Source organism: Pan troglodytes, chromosome 5, assembly GCF_028858775.2.
Source record: "Pan troglodytes isolate AG18354 chromosome 5, NHGRI_mPanTro3-v2.0_pri, whole genome shotgun sequence".
Taxonomy (NCBI): Eukaryota; Metazoa; Chordata; class Mammalia; order Primates; family Hominidae; genus Pan; species Pan troglodytes.
In genome coordinates, this window is record NC_072403.2 from 164,578,811 (window position 1) to 164,603,952 (window position 25,142).

At 39.5% G+C, this 25,142-nt stretch overlaps 1 protein-coding gene across 7 annotated transcripts in view; it reads right to left on the reverse strand.

Moving 5' to 3' along the window:
• The window catches only part of SYNE1 (spectrin repeat containing nuclear envelope protein 1), a 518,706-nt gene extending 495,278 nt beyond the window's left edge, over positions 1-23,428 (reverse strand). For 4 of the 7 annotated variants that reach the window (XM_063813578.1, XM_016956731.4, XM_016956728.4 and 1 more), the window contains exons 1-3: positions 23,164-23,388; positions 22,613-22,780; positions 14,576-14,865 (exon numbers count right to left, since the gene is read on the reverse strand). In XM_063813578.1, the coding sequence (XP_063669648.1) occupies positions 14,576-14,642 (67 nt within the window). In that variant the 5' untranslated portion in view covers positions 14,643-14,865; positions 22,613-22,780; positions 23,164-23,388. Of the gene's footprint in view, positions 1-14,575; positions 14,866-22,612; positions 22,925-23,163 lie in introns of those variants that run through there. The other 3 variants (XM_016956737.4, XM_016956730.4, XM_063813576.1) reach the window with 2 other exon arrangements.
• Between the last annotated feature and the right edge of the window lie 1,714 nt (positions 23,429-25,142).

Consider the following 25,142-nt stretch of genomic DNA (forward strand, 5'->3'; position numbering starts at 1 on the left):
AAGCAAAAAGAACAAAGCTGGAGGCATCATGCTACTTGACTTCAAACTATACTACAAGGCTACAGTAACCAAAACAGCATAGTACTGGTACCAAAACAGATATATAGAGCAATGGAACAGAACAGAGGCCTCAGAAATAACATCACACATCTACAAACATCTGATCTTTGACAAACCTGACAGAAACAAGAAATGGGGAAAGGATTTCCTATTTAACAAATGGTGCTGGGAAAACTGACTAGCCATATGTAGAAAGCTGAAACTGGATCCCTTCCTTACACCTTATACAAAAATTAATTCAAGATGGATTATAGACTTAAATGTTAGACTTAAAACCACAGAAACCCTAGAAGAAAGCCTAGGCAATACCATTCAGGACATGGGCATGGGCAAGGACTTCATGACTAAAACACCAAAAGCAATGGCAACAAAAGCCAAAATAGACAAATGGTATCTAATTAAACTAAAGAGCTTCTGCACAGCAAAAGAAACTACCATCAGAGTGAACAGGCAACCTACAGAATGGGAGAAAATTTTTGCAATCTACCCACCTGACAAAGGGCTAATATCCAGAATCTACAAAGAACTCAAATGTACAAGAAAAAAACAACCCCATCAAAAAGTGGGCAAAGGATATAAACAGACACTTTTCAAAAGAAGACATTTATGCAGCCAACAGACACATGAAAAAATGCTTATCATCACTTGTCATCAGAAAAATGCAAATCAAAACCACAAGGAGATACCATCTCACACCAGTAAGAATGGTGATTATTAAAGTCAGAAAACAGCAGATGCTGGGGAGGATATGGAGAAATAGGAACGCTTTTACACGGTTGGTGGGAGTGTAAATTAATTCAACCATTGTGGAAGACAATGTGGCAATTCCTCAAGGATCTAGAACTAGAAATACCATTTGACCCAGCAATCCCATTACTGGGTAAATACCCAAAGGATTATAAATCATGCTACTATAAGGATACATGCACACGTATGTTTATTGCAGCACTATTCACAATAGCAAAGACTTGGAACAAACCCAGATGTCCATCAATGATAGACCGAATTAAGAAAATGTGGCACATATACACCATGGAATACTATGTAGTCATAAAAAAAGACGAGTTCATGTCCTTTGCAGGGGCATGGATGAAGCTGGAAACCATCATTCTCAGCAAACTATCACAAAGACAGAAAACCAAATACCGAATGTTCTCACTCATAGGTGGGAACTGAACAATGAGAACACTTGGAGATGGGGGGCAGGGGAGAACATCACATACCGGGGCCTGTCTGTGGGGGCTGGAGGAGGGATAGCATTAGGAGAAATACCTAATGTAAATGACAAGTTGATGGGTGCAGCAAACTAACATGGCACATGTATACCTACGTATAAACCTGCACATGTACCCTTTATTAAAGTATAATAAAAAAAGAAAGATTTTTTTCCATCAAAATTATGAAATTGTATAACTCTTTCAGGATCACAACATTTCAACCATTAAGTGTCACCTAGGAAGCTATTTTAAAATGCATATCTATTCCTGCTAGTGAAGTTTGCTTTTTAAAAAATGCAGATCATTGTATAGGTAATGTTAACTTGTCAAAGTAGGATGTTTAATATTATTAGCCGTCTTCCAAATATTTATAAATATTTAATGGAGTTTTGTACAACTATTGTTATCATCATATTAAATGCATAAAGATGACTCCAAGACTCAATGTTGTCTTGAAACTATTTTTTTTAAAAGCACAAAGTAATAGGAGAACAAAATATACAAAACTTTCAAATATATCAGAAATAACATTCCTTCTTTGATTATTATTATGGTGCTAAGAATTATTGTTTTGAAAAGGAGCCATTTTATCACACAGTTGAGACATATTTCATAAGAAACAAAAACATAAAATCAAATAAAAGTTGTTAGAGTATTATTTGTACACATGCATTTCCAGTCTGATTAAAACATCTTTTACATTAATTTGTTATTAAATTTATTAATTATGCATAGGTGTTTACCTACAATAATTATATACTCAAAGAAGTGTCATACCATTAGAACACAAAATGATCTCAGAATATCTGACTCTTACTCAAGAGTTTGGCAATTCTTTCTCAACAAAGTGTTTTCACACCTTTTGACTTTTACAGACACAAGAGCAAAGCACTCTTTAGGAATTTTTTACATCTTCACTGAATAAGACAAAGTCCAGAGACAGAAATTTTCACCAGTGTTTTTGTATGCCATGCATCACATTTCCTACTAATTGTTGGAACAGAGAAATTAAAGACATATAATTAGCATGAATGTATCCAGAAATAAGCAAAGTAATTACTAGTTTCTCATCATGATTATTCAGTATGACTTAAATGTTTTTGGTGGGAAACTTGATATTGAAATAATTAATATTCAAAATGATCTTTCCTTGTAAAGAAATGTATAGGCAAGCTTCACTTCATTAAATAACCATGAAATCATCTTTATAATAAGTTATTTTGAACCCGGAAAGATAAAGTTGTAAGTGATGGGTGGGCTCCCAGGTCCTCTGTATAAGTAAGCCGTAGACAGGTTGCCTGACAGTGCTAAGGAGCTAGTGTTGGGCCGGGCACGGTCACTCACACCTGTAATCCCAACACTTTGGGAGGTTGGGCAGGAGCATCGCTTGATGCCAGGAGTTCAAGACCACCCTACACAGCATAGTGAGACCTCGTCTCTACAAAAATTTTTTTAAAAATTAGCCAGGCATGGTGGCATATGCCTGTCATCCCAGCTACTTGGGAGGCTGAGGTGGGAGGATTGCTTGAGCCCAGGAGGTTGAGGCTGCAGTGAGCTGTGATTGCACCACTGCACTCCAGCCTGGATGACAGAGTGAGACTCTGTCTCAAAACAAAACAACAACAACAACAAAGCTAGTGTTGATTCTGGTCAAGGGAGCATTGAGATGAGGATGAGACAGTCTCCCTTTTACAAGATTGATTCCAGATACAATTTGAAACAGCTAATGGCTCTCTTTGATGTTTTACTTCCATTCTTCTTCATACTTTTCTACCTCTTAATTCCTCTTCTGCAATGACCCTAAAGTCTTCAGGGTCCCAGGTCCTCCAAATTCTGACCTCCTCCCAGGACTAGCTTCATGGTGTGTGACCTGAGTGGTTGCACAGGGTCCTGCACTCTGATGGGCCCTGCACACAGTTTTATGCCCTGTTGTGTATTAATTACTCCTAATAACTGTTTATTTTGTGCTGGATCCTGAAAATAAGGTAGCCAGGCTTGCCGCCTATCCATAATGATCATGTGGTCATTAACAGCTATGCAAAAGAACAATCTTGAAAGAATATGCATGAATATATGAATACTGAGTTACCCCTCAATTCTCTCGGAAACTGAAGTCCCTCAAATATCTACTTAGGAACTCGGTTTGCCACTTAACCACTCTAGAACTCTGTTATTTCATCTGCAAAATAAGAACAGCAAATTATGAACTATAAGTACCTTCCCATCTAAACAACCACACCAGCCTATAGGGACTTGTGCTTTTTAAAGGGAAGGTGTTTTTGCAGAGTAAAAGATGACATGAAAATCATTTAGACCATCCAGTAGAGTGCTACCCTGGTTAATTTCCTTAATTATATGTGTTTGTTTCTGTAGAAGTTTTAGTTTTTCAACTATTCATTAAATAAATACTTACCCATAGTATCTACCACTCAGTTTTTAAATTTCTCCAATTATTATGTCACTCTCATAGACCACAGCTCCATGAGGAAACAAAGTCTGTAAGTTACGTTTACATTTGCTTTCAGAAGACTTGAGCACAGTAGATTCCCAACAAATATTTGTTAAATGCATGAATGTATGATTGAATAAACTAAGTACCTACCAAATGTCAGCTGAAAAAAATATGAGTACCTACTTGTGCTTAGTACTGGATATCCGAAGTTGAATAAGACAAGATGCCTACTTTCAAGGTTCTAATACACTAATGGGGACAGAGCTTCTTACATAAACCCTTACAGACTAATGCAGTCAACACCTTAATAGAAACATGTTCAAAGTAGAGTACAAACGAGGAATCCTCTCACTCTGGCTGGTGGTATTAGGAAAGGCTTCACAGAGGAGGCAGGATTTGAGCTGAGTCTTGAAACTTGAGAAAGGCAAAAGGTAAAAAGAACATGTAAGGCAGGGAAATGAGATTGAGATTGGCTTGAAGGAATCTAGAAATTGTTCGGGGGATTGCAACACCATAGTTTATAGAGGCTGAGTAGAAATGAAAAAAGGAAGGTTAATCGAAGTCAGGCAATGAACACCCTTCCAACCATAATGAGTTTATCTGGAAGGTTATAGTGAGTCCTTGCAAGCTTCTAAGCAGGGAAGAAGACAATGGATGTCACTGGAGTTGTGTTTTGAAAGATCTGTCTTATTACAATATTGGGATGTGGTCTAGTTGAATTCCTAGGTTTCTGGATGTATTGTAAGAATTCCACTTTTTTCTGTTGAATAGTAGAGCAAGGAATGCTCATATCAGCCAAAATTGGATAAAATGAAAATAATCTGTGAGAAGCCCCAGAAAAGTAAAGGAGCTGAAAAAGCAGGCCATGAATACGGAATCAGTGTAATTCTTGGCAAGATGAACACAGTGGCTCATAACTTATAACAACAACAACATATAACAAATACAACATCAACAAATAACAACAATGACAACAACAAAGAACACGAAGATAGGTCCTGAGAATCTCAAAATTCTTCCCAAGTCAGTAAACAAGTCAACAGTAGAATAAAGAATAGGCAGATGAAAGGAACTCAAAGTGCCAGTGACACATGTGAGGAGAAAGGAAGCAAATGAATGGAAGGCAATTGCATAATTCTAGGTAAATAACTTTTTTAATGTGGGTGGAGACCACTGTTTACTAAATACGAAAGATTAATATCAGCAGAGGAAGGAATTGTTTGTTTTTAATCCAAGAGGTCATTGTGAACAATAAAAAACAAAAAAGAACATAAGTTACCACAGAAACCATTTGTTGAATACTTAACAAACTTCACGACATCAAAATAATTCAAAATTGTACATGGATAATTTGAAACTGAATCTGTCTGGGGCAGTCACCAACTTCTTTGAGATGTTTCCATGTATTTATTTGAGAAGAAACAAATAGAAAATTATCATTGTCTATCCTCGGCATTATGGGAAGGCTGCATATATTCTTATACAGTAAATTCTCAACAATTTAAAATAAATTACTACCTATGATTAACTGAATACTTATGATTAACACTGAATACTTATGATTAACAATTGCTTAATTAAACTACAGACTGTCATACAAAGATCAGAAACTAGGTATTTAGGTGTGAGAATCTCACACACACACAAAGTGTAATATCCTCATTAGCCCCAATCTGAAAGAATATAAAAGAGAATAATAATAACCTGGGATGTGAATTGTTTTTCTAAGTTTCTTAAGATATATGAGGGATTTGTCACATGAAACTGAAAGTCTGGTTCCCCCCTTTATAAGTACATATTACCTTAAATTATACATTCATGGAACTCTAAACTTCATGGGCTCTGGCGTGGTCTTCACTCCTCTTACAGAGACCACGCCAAGGCCTCAGCTCTGATCCAACATACACAGGGTCACACAGCCACCAGCACAGTGGCTAACAGAGTTTTTCCAGATGCAGATGCAATTTCCCCAATTCAATTGCCTTACTTTTGGGGAGGGTTCCATCCAGGTTTTCATGGAGAGGAAATCCCAGAGTTTACAATGTTCCAGACAATCCAGTCACCTGTAGTGCCATACTTTCTCTTTTCTTTTCATAAATTTGAGCCCTGGCAGAGCTAATTAAACAATGACGAAAGCAAGGAAAATAGACATTTCTGACTCCATAAAGAACTTCCCCAAAACACAAGCAGGAATAATACTAGTTTAGTTACATAGCAAAGATCTAGAGAAATAATGTCAAGGGGTGCAAGTGGAGACGTCTAAGGGGAGGGTTGCCCAAGGAAAGAAGGCACTGAGAGGCGGGGCAGTGACACACAAGTGTCCAAGATGGTACCAACAGGAGAATTTCACAAGAGTCATTGTCAGCTCATAGCACGGTCCCCAACTCAACAAGAGAGGGAGGCTGATTGAGGGAGGGCCTGAAAGAAGAGACGTCTTACTCTTAGGACTTACGTCTAAATGGGCTCTACATAAGGTATAGAATTATATTTAACGCGTTCTTAAAGAATTGCTCCTAACCAGTGAATTTCTGAGCATCTTGAACCTCCTTGTGGGCAATGCACAAAGCCATTCTTTATTTTTCCAGAAATGATTTTAAATGATAGGCAGGCACACGCGCACCTGCTCAGACCTGATATTTATATATAAAATGCACATACTCTTTTTATATATTATGAACATGTAGAAACATGTACATGTAAAGAAAATTAACAACATTAACACAGTTGATCACTCCCTCCTTGAACTCATTCTTTGTTTGGCTTTCAGACCTTCCTTTGTCTTTTTTCTTCCTACCACACAGGCTGCAGCTTCTTAGTCTCATATGTGGGACTCTCCTCATTCCCCACTTCCCTCAGTGTTGAGTGCCCCATTTCACAAACCTCTTTTCTTCTTATCTGTCCTGGCTCCCTGGGTGGTGCCAACCAATCTCACAGCTTTAAACACTATCTCTGTGCTGACAACGTCCAAATGTTTTCTCCTGCTGTGTCTCCTCCATTGATCTCTACAGTTACATACATATACTCAACTCCTTTCCTGGAAATCTACCAGGCATCTAAAATGTAACATGTCCAAAATAAGGTCTCAGTTTTCCTCCTCACTGCTGTTCCACACAACAGTTTTTCTTTATTTCAAAACTAAAAGTGAGAGGACCAAGTTTAATTTTTTTCTCTTATACACCAAACCGAATTCATCAACACATTGTTTTAGTCTTACCTTCAAAATATATCTAGAATATTACCAACTCTCTCCCCATCCACCGTTCAACCCATCATCTGTCTCTTGACTTGTCAAAAATAACCTCTATTCTGGCCTCCCAGCTTCCCCCATTGAAAATAAATATAATATTAACTATTTATATTATATGCACTTAACAAATACTTATGAAGTGTCCATATTATGAAATGCACTATGCTAGACAATATGTAGGGCACTGATGTGAGTTTGACCCAATTCCTGTCCTCAAAGTTTTTATATTCTGGGTGAATAGGTTAGATACATACACGCAACCCAATACAAAGCAACAGAAGATAATTGTCATATTGTGCTATAAAGAGCTAGAGGGGTTTAGAGGAAGGAGAGGAAATTTCTGATTGTATTGGCAATAAAGCCTTTGCTGAGGAGGTTGCATTGAAGGTGGGCCTTGAAGATAAGTCAGGTTTTAGGAACAGTGACTTGAGCTCATTCCAGAAAGTGCCCCAGAAGGAGATGAAAGAGTCAGGACATCTTCCGAGCATGGAAAGTAGTAACGTTTGGCTGACATAGGTGGATATATAGGGGAGCTAGAGGAAAAAGCTGTTACAGTTAAAATGGACTTAGAATATGGAATCCCAGCCAAAGAAGTTGGGACTTTAACAGGGAGGTCAAAGAAGTAATTTTGTTATATGTGTTTAATGTTACATCATAAGAGTAACAAAAGTAAGGTAATATGTTTAAAAAAATTCATGTGGAGGTAACATGATATAGAGGGATACTTTATGTTTGATTTGTAGACCTTAGACACTTACTTTTAGAGGCCTGCCACACACTATATCAAAGGTGCAATAAAGTGAATTTACATGCCATATAAAATATACTGACACATATATAATTTTTGAATTGATTTGATTTACATTTGACTGCTTGCCATAATTTAGTATTTGTAAACCTTTGCTTTTTTTTTTTATTTAACTGTTTTCTTTTTCTATTTGAGAGCGAATATTTTATAGGTCACTGAAGACCCTGAAGGCCTGAAGCACTTTCTCCATGAAGCGCAATGGATGAAATAGGTTGGCAAACAGAGGGGCTTAGAGGACCAAGCACTACACGAATGTAAACACTTTCATAAATTTATTAATAAAAGTGATGTGAACAAGTAATATACCATTTAAAAGGAAAATGTGCTCAAAACATTGTATCTACAAAAACAACAAACACATCACTCATTCAGGCAAGATGTGTATCTTTAAACTGATTTTATAGTAAAAAACCACTCTTGATTAAAACAAAAATTCAGATACACATTCTTCAAAAAGAGGGCAGGTAAAGTAGGACCCAATGTAATTGATTTAATTGGTTAATTGCCTTGATCAATTTTATCTTCAATTCATTAAGTTAGGCATAATGATTTATTCATTTATTTATCAAAAATGTATTTAACTATGATGTTCCAAAATATAAAGAAATGATCACTGTTTTGTATCATACTTAAATTTGAGATAATTTTACACAATATTTATGTGGGAAAAGAGAGATTAAACCCAAAGGGATTTCAGCCTAAATATAATACATGAGTTTTTGACACTGTTTTGTGTTTTAATAAGAAGAGTCATTAAGTTAGAGTAATAAAGTATAAAGTTTTTTTAACTTTTATTTTAAGTTTAGGGGTACATGTGCAGGTATGTTACATAGGTAAATTTGTGTCATGGAGGCTTGTTGTACGGATTATTTCATCATCCAGATATCAAGCATAGTACTTATTAGTTATTTTTCTGATCCTCTCCCTCCTCCTAGCCTCCACCCTCCAATGGGCCACAGTGTCTGTTATTCCCCTCTATGTGTCCATGTATTCTCATCATGTAGCTCCCACTTATAATGAGAACATACAGTATTTGGTTTTCTGTTCCTGTATCAGTTTGCTAAGGATAATGACCTCTAGCTCCATCCATGTCCCTGCAAAAAACATGATCTTTTTCTTTTTATGGCTGCATAGTATTCCATGGCATATATGTACCACATTTTTTTGTGCCGTCTACCATTAATGGGCATTTAGATGGATGCAATGTCTTTACTATTGTGAGTAGTGCTGCGATGAACATATGAGTGCATGTTTCTTTATAATAGAATGATTTATATTCCTTTGGGTATATACCCAGTAATGGGATTGCTGGGTTGAATGGTATTTTTGTCTTTAGGTCTTTGGGGAATCACCGCACTGTCTTCCACAAAGGTTGAACTAATTTACACTCCCACCAACAGCATGTAAGCATTCCTTTTTCTCCACAAGCTCGCCAATATCAGTTACTTTTTTTACTTTCTAGTAAGAGCCATTCTGACTGTTGTGAGATGGTTTTGGCTTTGATTGGCATGTCTCTAATCATCAGTGATGCCGAGCTTTTTTTCATATGAAAGCCAAGGCGTCCTAAGCAAAAGAACAAAGCTGGAGGCATCATGCTACCCAACTTCAAACCATACTGCAGGGCTACAGTAACCAAAACAGCATAGTACTGGTACAAAAACAGACACATAAGTCAATGGAACAGAACAGAGAACCCAGAAATAAGACCACATAGCAACAAACATCTGATCTTTGACAAACCTGACAAAAACAAGCAATGGGGAAAGGCTTTACTATTCAATAAATGATGCTGGAATAACTGGCTAGCCACATGCAGAAGACTGAAACTGGACCTCTTCCTTACCCCATATACAAAAATTAACTCAAGATATATACAAAAATTAACTCAAGATATATTAAAGACTAAAATGTAAAACACAAAACTATAAAAACCACAGAAGACAACCTGGGCAATACCATTCATGACACAGGCACAGACAAAGATTACATGATGAAGATGCCAAAAGCAACTGCAACAAAAACAAAAATTGACAAATGGGATATAATTAAACTAAAGAGCTTCTACACAGCAAAAGAAACTCATCACAGTGAACAGACAACCTACAGAATGGGAGAAAATTTTTGCAAACTATGCAACTGACAAAGGTCTAATATCCAGCATCTATAAGGAACTTAAATTTACAAGAAAAATCACAACGCCATTAAAAAGTGGGCAAAAAACATGAACAGACACTTTGCAAAAGAAGAAGATATACATGCGGCCAACAATCATTAGTATAAAAATTAATCAAGGCATTATAAAAACATTTCAATCTTCACAGGATGCCAAGCTTTTTCTTTTCCAAGCTATGATCATAGCCAATGATGCTAAATTAAAAGAAAGTTACATTTTCATCAATTATTTATTATTATTTCATTTGACTTTTCAGTATACTTCTGTTAGTCTGAAGTTTTCTTTTGTGTAATGAACTTATAAGAAATATTATACTTAAAACAAAAAAGGTTTAAGGTTTTTATTACTCATAAAAAATTTTCAAGAGGAGATTGTGATTACTTTATACTGAACAATTAGCAAATTTCATAGCTATATCTCCAAGGGTAAATGCTTATCCTTTTTTGTTTGTTTGTTTCTCTTTCAATCTATTCACAAGGTTTAATAATCAAAATTTGTCCTTGCAGTGAATAATCCTACTCTCCTATTAATTTTTTTGTATATACAACACCTAAGCATGCACATTTTAATGTTTTCTGGCATTTACCACTTGTTCTGTAAGATTGCGTTGATGTCACCCCATCCTACAATAACCAACACTGATATGTTCATTTTAGAAACATAAAGTTTAATACAGTATGTTCACATTTAAAATGTAGTTAATAAAAGTCAGTCAACAAGTTCTTTTTAAGTAACTATGAAAAATTACAAAAAAGCCTTAAAATGTTGTCACTATCTAAAAGAAGTTTATAATCCAAAGAGTTCAGCCATTTATTTTCTTAGTTGTGACTAAGTGACTCCATAAGCCACCTGTTAAATGGATCCCCTTTAGTTGGTCTTGAATAGCAGAAAATGTATGTACTAATTATGTGCATTTAAAGTTTTAATACCCCTTTATTATACTATTGTCCTGTATTTGCTTTTACGGTTATATTTAAATTGATTAAAGTTCCAGAAACATTCATTATTCTTAAAAGCAAACGAAACTCTGCATTGCAGTCTGACTGCTCATCCATAATTCAGTATCCCAGCCTAAAACATTGTGCTCAAACAAGCACAAATATTGGCAAAGGTGAAATATTGAATGACTACTGTTGCAGCTAAATTATGTAGCAATCTCTGTGTGTGCTTTAATTTCCTAGCCCTAGAAATAAAAATTAAAAGCAGGAAAAATAGTCAGCAATTATGGGTGTAAGCTAAATAAGCAAGGGAGTAGTGCCAAGTTGCAATTATTCAAAGCTGCATGCTCTTTATTAGTTATGCACAGGTCTGAAATGACAATGAAACCCAAAAATGGGGAAAAAAAACCTCAAACACATTAGTTACTCATTATACATATCTAGACAAAGAAAAAGGATTCTAGGAGAATGTTCTTATGAATTTGAACTTTGAAAATTAGCAACTCTGGTTCTGTTTACGTTAATGGAAATTTACTTTTCCTCAAATTTGTCTTAATTATCTGGGCAATAATACCAGCCCTCCATTTATTAGGATCTTGGGCACTTGTTTGGAGGTTCCAGCAGGTAAGCAGGGTTACTAAATACCCTTGACAGAGGACAGATCTCCTCTTTCTGTGGAGATTGGCCCCTCTTTGGACTTAAAGCATTAGTAAATAATCACAGTGACAACTGAGAGCAAGAGACCTGCACGTCACCAACTGAATCAGCAGAATTAATCCAGCTGATCAATTTGTTAAGACACACTCGCCAGATCACTTTCACTTCCTGCCATTTCACCCAGTTTCCTTTGATGCAGGCTAGATGTGTTGCATTTTGTAGCAGTACAGACTTTACATTTTGTAGCCAACATAACCTATAGACATGAAGTAATTGATACCAAAGGCTAGTGATAAGTATCTAGTGCTCAGGAGTTTTGTCTTCTGAATTTTCAGGCTTACTCTTCTAACTTTGTCAGGTACCCTTATGCCACCTTATAACTCTCTCTTTTATAGAAATAAAAGCTAATTAATGCAATAAGTATAGTTACTTTATTGTGTAATAAAATTACTAGTTTTATACAGCACAGAGTGTACAAAACTATTAACATTCCTCCAAAAATCTGGATAGTTAGAAAAATTTGCAGGAAAAAATTGAACAAATTATCAGGCTGTGCCTTCTCATCCAGTTTTCTTCCATGACTATTTGAATGGCTCACCATATCACAGCATTTATAATTTTTAAATCTCCTTTAGTAAATTATCTCATTGAGCTTCACAACAGTTCTGAGAGGGGCTAAGCAGATGGGGGCAATCCACATTTTGCAAATGGGGCACCTAGACACGTAGATGTTAAATAGGGCATCCACTGTCACAGGCCTATTTGTGTGATAGGGTGAGAGGCTCCAGCTCTTTCCTCCATGCCACAGATTTCTCAAGCAAAACTAAATCTACTATAAAAACATAATAAAACACAACATTAAATCATCCATACTCTTCACTTTCCTCTCACCCCTAGCCCAATTATCTTAATAAAAAGGACTTCCACTCAAACTAATATCAGAATGAAGAGTAGAGTGTTTGTAGGAACACAGTCTGATTCTGATTGAGTTTATTCAAATTTGCTGTTTGCAACTTTCACTTATGGTCAAGATGTATGTCATCCAGAGAATGTTCACATCTAATATACTCAAAGGAAAATCTGCTTTACTACCTTATTATCTTCCCCACACTTTTGTAAGGGACTCACCGACTTCCTTTCCATCATTTCATAGATGATGTCATTGAGGCACAAAATGGTTCAACAATTTACCCTCAGACAAACAGCCGAGACAAACATAGACAGTGGAATGGAACTCATATTCAGCATTGCATCTACCCAGGTGAAGATGTACAACTTAAATCTGAGATCCTTGGTGCTGGTCAGACCCAAGCAGAGAAATTTTCAGCCCATGGAAAAGGTCTAGACCCATCTATATATTCAGCAAGGATCTTTTATCTAACAAGGCTCTTTCTGGCATGACATGTGGGATTGGTCAACAAGAAATAGGAAACATGTACCACTCACACTGAAGCATCACAAACCAGTCCAGGCAGATAAACACGAGTGGGGGGTCACTTGAACACAGAAGCTCTCAATCAAGTTGGTGATCTCTGGACAGACATGGAGAAACTCCTAGTTCCACCAATATCCTGATTTTCTATAGCTGTGAGCATGTTCTGGGTCATGAATACCCCGATTTAAGAGCTTGGTATGTATTTGAAGGTCAAGAATGCTTAACTGGAAATTACTGCTATGCACAGCAAATGCATTATAAGCAAAGAAAGTGGGTCTGTGACAAATTAATATCATTGATACTGTGCAAAACCACAATGATCATTTGTCGGAGATACTAGAAAACCTAAAAGTCAAGCTATAACATTATGTTTAAGCTTTCTTAGCAAAGACTAGCACAAAACTCTTCTAAATTGGGGTATTTTTATACCTTGAAACCATGCATTTGAAGGCTGGGCTTATGACATTGAATATATCGTTAGGATTCTGACAATGAAGCAGTGAATATATCATTGGGATTATGACAAAGAAGCAATATCTTTAGATAACTACAGGTGATAATTATATTTGTTTCAAGGAATATTGAAACATAAATGTAAAGAAAATTGACAATTAGAATCTGTTCACCTATGAGTTTCTATAGTATTTCCCTGTTAGTTCTCTTCTAGAAAGCAGAGAAGAGCAGCTGGGCATGGTGGCTCATGCCTGTAATCCCAGGACTTTGGGAGGCCAAGGCAGGCAGATCACCTGAGGTCAGGAGTTTGAGGCCAGCCTGGCCAACATGGTGAAACCCTATCTCTACTAAAAAAAAAAAAATTAAAAAATTAAAAAAAAAAAATTAGCCGGGCATGGTGGCACATGCCTGTAATCCCAGCTACTTGTGAGGCTGAGGGAGGAGAATCACTTGAACAGGGAGATGGAGGTTGGAGTGAGCCGAGACAGCGCTACTGCCCTCCAGCCTGGAAGACAGAGCAAGATTCCATCTTAAAAAAAATCAAAAGCAGAGAAGAGAACCACTGTTGTTTGTTGTTGTAGAAGAGCATCACTGAGGGATGCAGGACTAGTCTGTACCCTGCCACGAACAATTCATCTCATCACATCGTTTCATTTCTTTGGGCCTCTTTTGCCTCATTTTTCTTAAAAAAATTCTAAATATCTAAGGGTCTTCTAGTTGGGAAATGCCACTGGTTCACCTATTTGACAATAGCATATAGTTATATGTCCACAACTTGTCCATAATCTATCAAAACAACTGAGAATGTATTGTCACTGGTATTATTGAACAACAGCAGCAGTACATTTGGCAATAACTCTTAATTCCCAACTGGACAATGAATAACCATGTAAGACATGCTAATGCAGATACAAAATTACAAAAAAAAAAAGCTGTATTTTTATCTTTTCCTTCTATGTAATGAAGACAGCATCTGAAGACAGCATGGCCCTGTTTGAAAACACTGGAATAAAGACATCCATCCCATTCTGGGCTATAATTCCATAAAAGTGAGTAAAACCCCAAACAAATTTAACTGATTGTGGGTTAAGATGGTATTTGAATTTTTTTAAAACCTGAAATTTCTTCCCCCTACCTTGCAGCCTCTGCATCACATTGGCGATATCCCGAGGACACCGGGAGGCCCCTCTGGAGGTTGCCATGGTCCCTCCGGAAGCACGAAGCCAACACCAAGAGACTCTTCACTGGAGGCAGCACAGGGCTACACCCCTCTAGAAAACATGCTTGGACTTTTCTAGATCTATTCTGTCATAAATGAATTCCAGGCCTTTGCAGCACTCAACAAGGAGGCAGCTCTCCCAAAGACTGAACTGCTTCTTTTTCTTCTTCCGTTTTAAGACTGTCCTCTTACATGAACTCAAGAACCTGAAAAACAAAAAAGAAAAGGTACAACATAAAAAAAAAATCTACGAAGGTCACCACAGTGCTAAAAGGAGAAATATTTCTATTTAATTTGAATGCCTGGTCCATTATCAAGTGAAACAACTTAGTGAAATCACTTATAAACTACAAAGTACTATGCAAATGTTAGGAATTCCCATGATATTTAATAAAATAAATACATAAATGAGACATATAAAATTGGGTTGCTAAAAGAAGAAATGTTCACTTTCATTCCATGTTTTCTTTTTAAACTATCACCTTTTTCCATTGACCTATGAAAGTGGTTTCCCTTATACTAAAAACACTCAATTCTAGTTTTCAATATGCACGGGTTCTCTAATCTGCTAATTTAGCCTGCTTTGCACATGTTTTGCTCTGTTGTGTTGTACTCTTTCCAGGAATGGGACCAAATCCTTGTTTCTCATACCAATTTGATGAATTAAAGCAGTATAAATGTAAAAACCATTTCATTCTAAAAATTTGAGTTTCAAGTACTCCAATTTTAGAAGCCAAATGGGTATGATTTAGTTTTTTTCCTCCCTATGTATAAAGACTCAAAAGTTTTAAGGCTAGGGTGGGGTGGGCGAAGCAGAGTGGACATTTTCCTTCTAAATTCTCTGCATTGGTTAAGTTTTTGTTTTTGTTTTTGTTTTGGGACAGTCTCACTCTGTCATCCAGGCTGGGGTACAGTGGCGTGATCTCAGCAAGCTCCACTTCCCGGGTTCAAGCAATTCTCATGCCTCAGCCTCCTAAGTTGCTGGGATTACAGGCGTATACCACCACGCCTGGCTAATTTTTGTGTTTTTTAGTAGAGACGGGGTTTCACCATGTTAGCCAGACTCGTCTCAAACTCCTGACTTCAAGTGATCTGCCCACCTCGGCCTCCCAAACTGTTGGGATTACAGGTGTGAGCCACCGCGCCTGGCTGGTTAAGTTTCATTGCCGGGGGTGGGAGGGGAGGGGAGGAGGGGGTGCAGTGGGCTTTGGGAAGAGGTAGGAGAGTAGTCGTTGAAATCTTGATATTGCAAAATGTACTTTAAATAAGAATTTCCTAACCCTAGGTTTAGCTGAAGAGAAGGTATTGCCATAAACGAAATAATTAGACAGAAAGAAGAGGGGGTGAATAATGCACCAAGAGAAAGAAACGGCCTCCGAAGAGGCCCACAGGGAGGTGATACTTGATTACAGTTCCCATTGCATTTCTAGGTTATGATGATGAAGGTTAAAAAAAGGAATGGGGGAAGAGAGGAAGAAGGGGAGAATGGCAAAAGCAAATCTCCTAAAGAAAGCTCATACATGTGAGATGGTGCACCTTCCTGAAGGAAAAAAGAAAATGAGAGGAGCCTGTGAGTGCTGTAAAAATTATATTATAACTTGGATTATAGTCCATAAAAGGACATTGCTCATGAAGGATTGGTTAAGTAATAGAGTGCAATTATGAATTACAATTTATTTTAAAATGGCATTACTAATACTATTATATATTGGTATCTGGTCAGAATGTATGAATGCAAAGCTAGTAACATGCTTTTTAGCCTATTATCTAAAAAAAAAAAAAAGATGCAAACCTTGGCACATTGCTGCTGCCCCATGTGCAATGCATCAGAAGGATGTACTGGAGCAAGAAAGCATTACTAACTTAGCAAGACAGGGGACAGCGATGCAGTGAACGGAAGTCATTGGTAGGAAGATAGAGGCAAACTTCTCTTGGCTACTTGAAAGGAGTATATACTAGAAGTAGTACCCAATACTTGGTGTCTTATAGGCTAGAGAGGTACTTCTCAGTGGGTAACTCTCCAAGGGATTCTTCATGGAGAAATAATTACTTGTGGTTGGGCTGTCACATACATACCTATAGCCCTGCTGGAATTGTGTGCCCATTAGCAGCCTGTATATCCTGGGGAAAAATATTCCACCTGCCTACATACAAAAGCTATCTTAATTTGGGAGAATAATAGATAGTGAAAAGTGCCTGAAGGACCTTATAAATGGATCCCCTAAGCTATTAGGAAGTTAGGTTTTCAAATGCAAAAATATAACTTTCTGAAATCAATCAATCAACCAATCTACCTATTATCTATATCATTTATCTGCATGTATGTTAAAGACATTCACTTCATTTCAGATACCCCACTCCAAGCTGGGCTCAGCACTGGAGCTCACAGATGATTAACACACAGTCCCCACCTTCAATCAAGAATTATGGAATTAAAAGGGATTTCAGTTAAATCATTGCAACAGAAATCACTCTGCCTCTATCCTCTTCTAATTCACATTCACATAGCTTGGTAGATTAATCTGAAATACTGTGCATGCCCTCTCTCTCTCTCTCGTTACATTAAACTCAGAATTTCCCTGCATGTGCCCAGTATTCATCCAGTCTTACTTTCACAGCATAACTAACACATTCAGAGTGCCAGAGCTCAATGCTGGGATTACTAAGGTGGATATGACACAGAGACTATTTTTGAAGAGCTTAGGACACAGTGGGAGATAAAACATAGAAAAGATAATATAAAAATACCAGGGCTAAGTGCAAATACAAAGATGGGAAGATACAGAGGATGGTGGCTAAGCCAGTGTGGGTGTTCTGGAAAGGTGTCCTTCTTGGCAAGGAGCAGACACTTGAGCTGAGTCTTGGTAAATGGGTTAGTCACTCAGGTGAAACATATGAAAGACACATCCAGGGCAGGGTGAAGAGCTTGAGCAAAGGCCTCGGCATGAGAAACAGCATGACTGGGACATGGAACTATCACCAGTCAGACACTGAGAAACTCTACAAGGTGACATTGTGGAAAAGAGGGCGGAGAGTGAGGTGGTGTCCGGATGGCGGAGGGCCCTGAGTGCTATGCTCAGAAGTTTGGTTCTGGTTCTCTAGCAGGCAACAGGAAGGCACTGAGAGATCTTAAGGTGGAAGTGAGAAGGTATGATTGGGATTATTCTAGCTATGATTTTAAAGGATGTATTTGAGAAGGACAAAACTGGAAGATCCAGAAAGATCAGTTAGGAAAGTATCTCAGGAATCCAGGTAGAAGATGACCAAAGACGGAAATCAGACAGAGGTAGCAGAGTGAGTGGAGAATCAAATATAACACAGCTTTAGGGAGCAAAATTTGTAAGACTTGGTGATTGGTCACCCAGGGGTGGAGGTGGGTATAGGTAGAAGGAGGTGGGGTTTCCAGAGTGTATATCTGAGGAGTCTCAGATGACTCTCAGGATTTGGGGTGCCATTAATTGAGCTCAGCAGAAGAGGGGCCGTATAGGTTTTACATCCAAACACTCTCCCCTTCATGCTTCATATCTTTGGAACAACTCAGGAGCAATTTCTTCATTACCCCTTCACATCATCCCTCTGAAGAACACTTTCAGCTGAACAAATGGAAATACCTAGCCCAGGATCCACATACCACTTGAAGCTTTTCCTAAACACACCAACCAACACTCACCATTATTTTCCACTGAGGCCTCTAACATCAACGATCCATACTATCCTAGGTACAATTTGGCTTCTATCTTTCACTACTGCTAGTCTTACCTCACTCTAAAGAAACGGTGAACATTTCACTGGTATAGAGGCTATAACATTGCAAAATCTCATTACTGACACCAAGTATATCCCTGACCACATCCTAGGCCCCCGATATATATTTTTTGTTTCATTGAATCAAGTTCATAATACTTTACATTTATGAGAAAATCCCCAGAAAACCTCTTCCTCTTCAATGCAAAAAAAAGTGGATGCAATATCCTTCCTTTTTCAGACATTAAACATTTTGCTTTCATCATTCACATGTACACATATTTCCTATTTTGTGAAATCATGATTTTCTTGCTTTTTACTGATACTTTATCTAATTACATGGTTTAATAAGAAATTTAAATGATGTTAATAAAAAGAAGGTAATAAAAGGAGACTGGGAATTAGGAAATATCAGTTCTAGGCTAAACTTTATCCCAGCTAGTTGGGTGATTTTGAGCTGGTTCTATGTATGAAGGTCCTCAACAACTACCTATTGGAGGAGAGTGTGGTACCAGGAAATGCACAGACTTTGATCTAAGAAAGACCTGGAGCTGAATCTTAATTCTATCTCTTACTGTGCACGCAGGCTTAAGAAAAATGAGCTTTTCTGAGCCCTTCTTTCATCATCTGTAAAATGAGGTACAGATGATGCTTATGCCAAATTAGGTTTAATTTTATTCTGCTTAAATTAATTTTTTTAAAAGATAAATATGTCATGTTTCCAGCAGATTGACTGGCATGTAGCAGAGTTTCAGCAAATACTAGTTTCCATTTTCCTTCCCCTGTTCCCAGTTTCTCCAGCTGCAATATGAGAGACGGCCCTAAAATGCAGAGGTACTCCCAAGTGTGCTCTTCTGTTCCAAAACCAATAGCAGCACAAGGCACAGCTAAAACAACGACTGGTGCAAGGTCATGAGATCCTCCAACAGACTGTTTACCTAGCAGTGTTCTGGCTATGGACATGACAGAACCAGAACACCAGAGGCAGATCCAGAACATCAATAAACTCACTATTCCCAAGATTATTAAAACAGTTTTTAATAGGTGCAGGATACTGCGGGAGCACGAAGGAGAGGGAATGAAGAGTGAAGCTAGGCATTGGGATGGAATTGGAGAATTTGATGGACATTCATGGGCTGTATACCAATAAATAGTCCCTGCACCATCTCCAAATTTTTCCAGGGGAAGGAACTAAGATTATGATGCAGCTAAATACATCCAGAAAGGTAAGATTCCTGTATTTATTATTTCACAATAAATATGTATTGAGTAGCTATTTGTAAGGGACCATGGTACTGAGTAAACAGCAGTCAACAAGAGAGACAAGCCCCTCTTACAGCTTATGTGCCAGTAGAGGAAGATGATATAAACAATGTTACAACAAAGGAGGGCAAGTATTGTAATGGAAAAGTCCAGGCTACTATGGAAGCAAACAAAACACCCACCCAATCAATAACCATCTGCTGCATTTTTTTTTGTTCAGGACACAGAGGGAATTTGGACTATCTGCTATTTGGGATGCTCCCAGTTGAAAGGCATACTCTTCTTAACATCACTCCCTGTGAAAAAACACAGTTGTGAAATAGCACAACTCAATTTTTTCTGTCTCTTGGCAGAATGGACATTGGCTCTTAAAGCAGTTTCTTGTTTGTGTGACTAAAAAGGAATACACTAAGAAAAGCACTGAAGAAATACTACTGAGCCACAAGAATATATATAAGCAATGCAACTGAATTTCTAGGTATTAGGAAACTACTGCAGAAAATTTCAAACCCTGCAATGACCAGAGACAACGTGGCTCATTTCTAACCAAAAAGAAAATGAACTGAGAACATAAACACATAAACAGATTCACAACAGCAGGAAGTACAGATATTACTAATTAAATGTCTAAACATGTATAAGAATAGCACTAATATTGAAACCCACTATTGAATAAAATTTTTAGTCATGAATAAATTTCAGTTTCCCTTCTATTCAAGTCTTTTGCTGAAGAGAGTTCACATACTGTTTAATTTTAAATTTAATTATTTTTTTCCCTATTCGCCCATTAATAATGGTACTAATTAATGAACACTAAGATGGCTAAAAGGTAGAGAAGAACAGGGATATCTTTGAATTAATGTAAGTATATTACTAATAAATGTGTGCAGGTTATCAGGGAACAATGCTGTTTCTTATTCACTGGTATGAATTATACAGAGTAACAATAAGAAATGATCTTTTCCCTAGAAGAACATGAACAAGTAAGCAAAAGACAAAGTGTATAGCAGAAATCAGCATGAAAGATATTCAGTGTCATAATTAAATTTTGTTTATTGTAAGCCTAAAGTATAAATTACGACCAAAGACATCTGCAACCTTCTTTTTTTCCCTTGCTACAGTATATATTGCACGCCTTGCCAAACATTAGTTCTCCTTAGATTAGACCACAAAGAAGTACACATTTAAGAGGAGACACACAGAGGACCCCTCAGAGGCGTTTGGGCCCTGCATGCCTGTCACATTCAGACCACAGGGTGTGGCTGCAGTAGCTAGAGCTGGAGTTGTGAAAATGCCACCAACCTTGCCCAGTTATGGGCTTCCTACATCCTGTGACAGTCACACCTCCTTTCATTTCCAAGATGCTGTGTGTGCAGCATAGTTATCAGAAAGTAGGCCCAGTGCAGCACCAAACAATTCTTGAACATTTTTAAATGGCAAACTAGCTTTTTCCAATCTCCACTCCCTGGCAGGAAGGACTCAAGTAAAAAAGAGTTCTTAAATGAGGTCAATGAGGACAGAAGAAAACCAGTTTGTGAAAATCATTAGTTCAGAAAGATGAAAGTGAGACTATAAAATAAGAGCTAGGCAAATATTTCCAAAGCCTAGCAAATATTGTTATCTGGGTCAGTCTGAAGCTGTTTCTTAATCTTCAGCATGAAACATATTAAATTAGTATAGATCTCTCACATTTTGTTCTAAATCTGCCACAAAGTAATGAACAGAAAAGAAAAAATAGATATGTATTTTGTCACACTGTTCCGGTGATATCAGGAACTTTTTAGCCATATTACAAATCTTTTTTCACCATGGGGAATAAAAAGCCTCTCAAAGAACAATCGTCATGACTCGTGATTAAATTCGCATTTTATGAAGATGTAGGTCATATTAGTGACCTTTGCCTCATTGAAAATTATTATACTTTCTCTTGCATAGGTCTGGCTTCTGTATACGAATGTTGTCTTTAGGAAAGTCATTCTCAGATGAAGACAAAAAATGGATGGGCATTAAAGAAGAGAAAAATAATTCATTTTTAACTTTCTTAACATTCACAGGAACATTTCAGATACAAGTTTTCCACCCCAAAACGAAAAGCTCAGAAATGAACATTGTGGGATGCTAAGGCTTCATTGCTGATATTTCCCTCTGGGCTGGACCTGACTCTATTTACGGAAGGAGGCAGAACTTCCAGCATCCAAAGTCTGGGATCCCAGTCATCACACCCAGCCTGCCTTCCCAAGGGGCTTTCCTTCCTGTGCGGCTGATGGCTGCTTCGTTTTGCACGGATGCCTGCCCGTTGGGATGCACCTGGCCGCCTGTGCACCACCATTTCCCAGAACTCCTCCGCCAGCAATGCAAGATCTCTCTATGTGAAACGTATCTTTCTAAAGAGGAGACGAAAGTTCTCTTGCCCTCTAGTGCAGGCTCTGCCGGGAGGCAACTGCACCATGACAGCGCCGCTGGAGTCTGACGCGCCAGGGCCTCCGCGCAGCCTTCAAGCCATTTCCCTCCCCCAGCCCTTCCTAAAATAGTCAGGGGGTGGAGGAAGGGAGGCTCCTAGAATCTGTTCAACGCCCTACCTCTCCCATCTGATAGTAGCAACAGTACCGACCATCACAATAAGAGGCTGGCTGCCTTTTGCTTCTGCACCATTGGAGCCCAGGGGATGTGCCACAAGCGGAAATGACAACTCAGAGAGGGGGATATTAATAGGGACATCTACGTACGAGATGCAAAGAGGCTCCCCAACCTCCTAGTCTCCTTATCTATGAGTATCGCACACGTACACACATCACTGCCACCACCCCCTCCCATCAAGCACGCAGAGCCCCAGCGTGCAGGCACAAACTTTCTGACAATTTGTCTGCAATGTGTTCGTCTTGCACCTCTCTCTCCTCTCCCTGTCTCTGTCTCTCTCTGTCTCCCAGTCTCTGTCTTTCCTTTTACCTTCTCTCTCGGCCTCGTTCAGTTTCCCAGCAGCAAGGCGAAGCGAGCGAACGTCTCCTCCCGGCTCGCTGCGCCCAGGCTCGGCGGGACCCCGGAGATGCGCGGCTGTCCGCCCGCCCTGTCGCCGGGATCGGGCGCGGTCTGCAGAACTGCGGGAGCCCAGCCGCCCTGGTGACAGAGGACAACAATCTCAGCCCGCTGCGGCCGGCGGCCGCGGCCCGGCGCCCGCGCTCACCCTGGCTGGCTCGCCCACACTCACTCCCGCGCCGGGCTGCTCAGCCGCGCTCCCCGCCCTCCGCGACCGGTTCCTCCTCCCGGCTGCACGCTATGGGGTGAGGCCTCCCCCTTCGCCCTCCCCCACGCATCTACTGCTCCTGTCGGGAAGGAAGGTCGCCCAGGCCGGTTCAGCCTCTGGGCAGGGTCCCTGCACCGCCCTGGCCCGCCACACCCCCTCCCCGGCTCCGTGCCCCGCGCCCCGCGCCCGGCTCCGGGATGCGCCGGTGCCTGGAAGAGCTGGGGGCGGGGACCCGGAGGCTCGCAGGCTTCCCTGCCTCCTGGAGATGCACGGCCTTGGGCGTTTCTCCGCAGCTGCAAAGCTGTGCTGTGACCCACCCGCTCAGCGAGCCTTTATACCGGGACCACCTCCCGGGGGTCGAGGTGGGAAGGAAATGTCCCTGAGAGCCGGGACGCGCTGCCTCCGCTGCCTGGAGGAGCTGCGCTGTCCTGCCAGCTAACTTTTGCCCACGGTTTCCACTGCCCGGGTGACCTTTCTGAGCGGAACCTATCCTGACAGGCTGGGAGGTTCCCTGATGGTCCCAGGAAGGGCGTGATGCAGAGCAAAGAGCAAAATCCGCCGGCTCCTTTTTCATCAACTTCCGAAAGATCCTAAATCGTTTTGGCTGCCAAGTCAATAGCAAATAACTTAATTTGAGGGAGACTGGTCAGGCTTTATAGATTTTTTTTAATGTTATTTATAAAGTTTAGACTTCTTGAGAAAGCGCTTGACATCTTTAATTCTTGACTGTTTATTATGATGATTCTAAAAACTACTTTTAGGTTCTTCAGGTGCACTGTATGCACCCTGTACATTGCGGAGCCATTTGTATCTTTGGCCACAAGTCCTTCTCGTGGTGTAAGAGATCTTGGTGTTGCCTGGTAGCATTCAGGAGAATTTATTTTGTTGTGGTTTTATGGTATCCAGGCAAAGTCAAACACAGTCTCTCTTCACCAACAGTGAAGTCCAAGTCCAACAGGATGATTGCAGCTAAAATAATCGAAGCCATGTTGCAATAATCTTAAAAGTAATAATTCCCCCCTTGAATCTCCAATCTGAACAAAACAGTCATTTATCCTCTAAATTTGCTGAAAGGAAGGAGCAGTTTATAAAGTAGATGAAGTTTCTCTTTGCTGCCTGCCTTTCCCTTACCTGCTGCCAACATTCCCACTGCCTAGCTTTCCATTTTCTTCAAATTCTCCTTCTTCTGGATTGTGTCAAAATAATAACATCTGAAACAAATCTGGTAAACCAATCTGATGTGTTCCTCTTCTTTGTGCTGACTTTTGTTTTTTTTTTAGAGAGAGAAACCAAACAATGGATCTCTATTTGCAGAACTTGCTACATCCAAAAGTTGGGCCTGGAGGAGGAGTGTTTGGGATCACTCTCAATGTATGCCCTGCCTCTGCCTGAGGGCAACAATCCTGGGGCACCCCCAGAGCCCCTTGTGGAGACAACCACCAGAGCATAATCATTCCAGGTCAGCCCTCTGTGCCCAGTGGCCACAAAATGGGGTCCAGATTTCCAGGCTTGCCACTCAGAAGAAACAGATCAGAATGGCTCAGCTCACCCTCTCAATCCCTACCTTCATAGAATCAATCCACCCTGCCAGCTTTTGAAGATGGGTAGAAAGTTATTGTGCCAACTTTGCCATTCTTTTTGTTTGTTTGTTTGTTTGTTTGAGATGGAGTTTCGCTCTTGTTCCCCAGGCTGGGGTGCAATGGTGCGATCTCGGCTCACTGCAACCTCTGCCTCCCAGGTTCAAGCAATTATCCTGCCTCAGCCTCCTGAGTAGCTGAGATTACAGGGATGCGTCACCACACCTGGCTAATTTTGTATTTTTAGTAGAGACAGGGTTCCTTCATGTTGGTCAGGCTGGTCTCAAACTTCCGACCTCAGGTGACCCATCCAGCTCGGCCTCCCAAAGTGCTGGGATTACAGGTGTGAGCCACTGCACCTGGCCACCAACTTGCTATTCTACACGTTAAGCAACTACTTTCTTGGGTTTACTTACTTGAGAAGTGAGCCACTTAAAACACAAGCCTGAAACATTGCTTCCACCAACTAAAACTCCTCTACTAGGCCTAATCTCTGTTCTCGCAGGCTGAGACAGACAGAAGCATAGAGCTGTCTTGCTGGCATTGATTCCCTATACAGCTGAAATCCCATTCTCAGCTAAACTTTATCCTCTAGAAGGACTAAGCACATTTTAGAGTTTTGCAAAGGGCTTGTCAGTTTCACACACCCCAGGGAAGG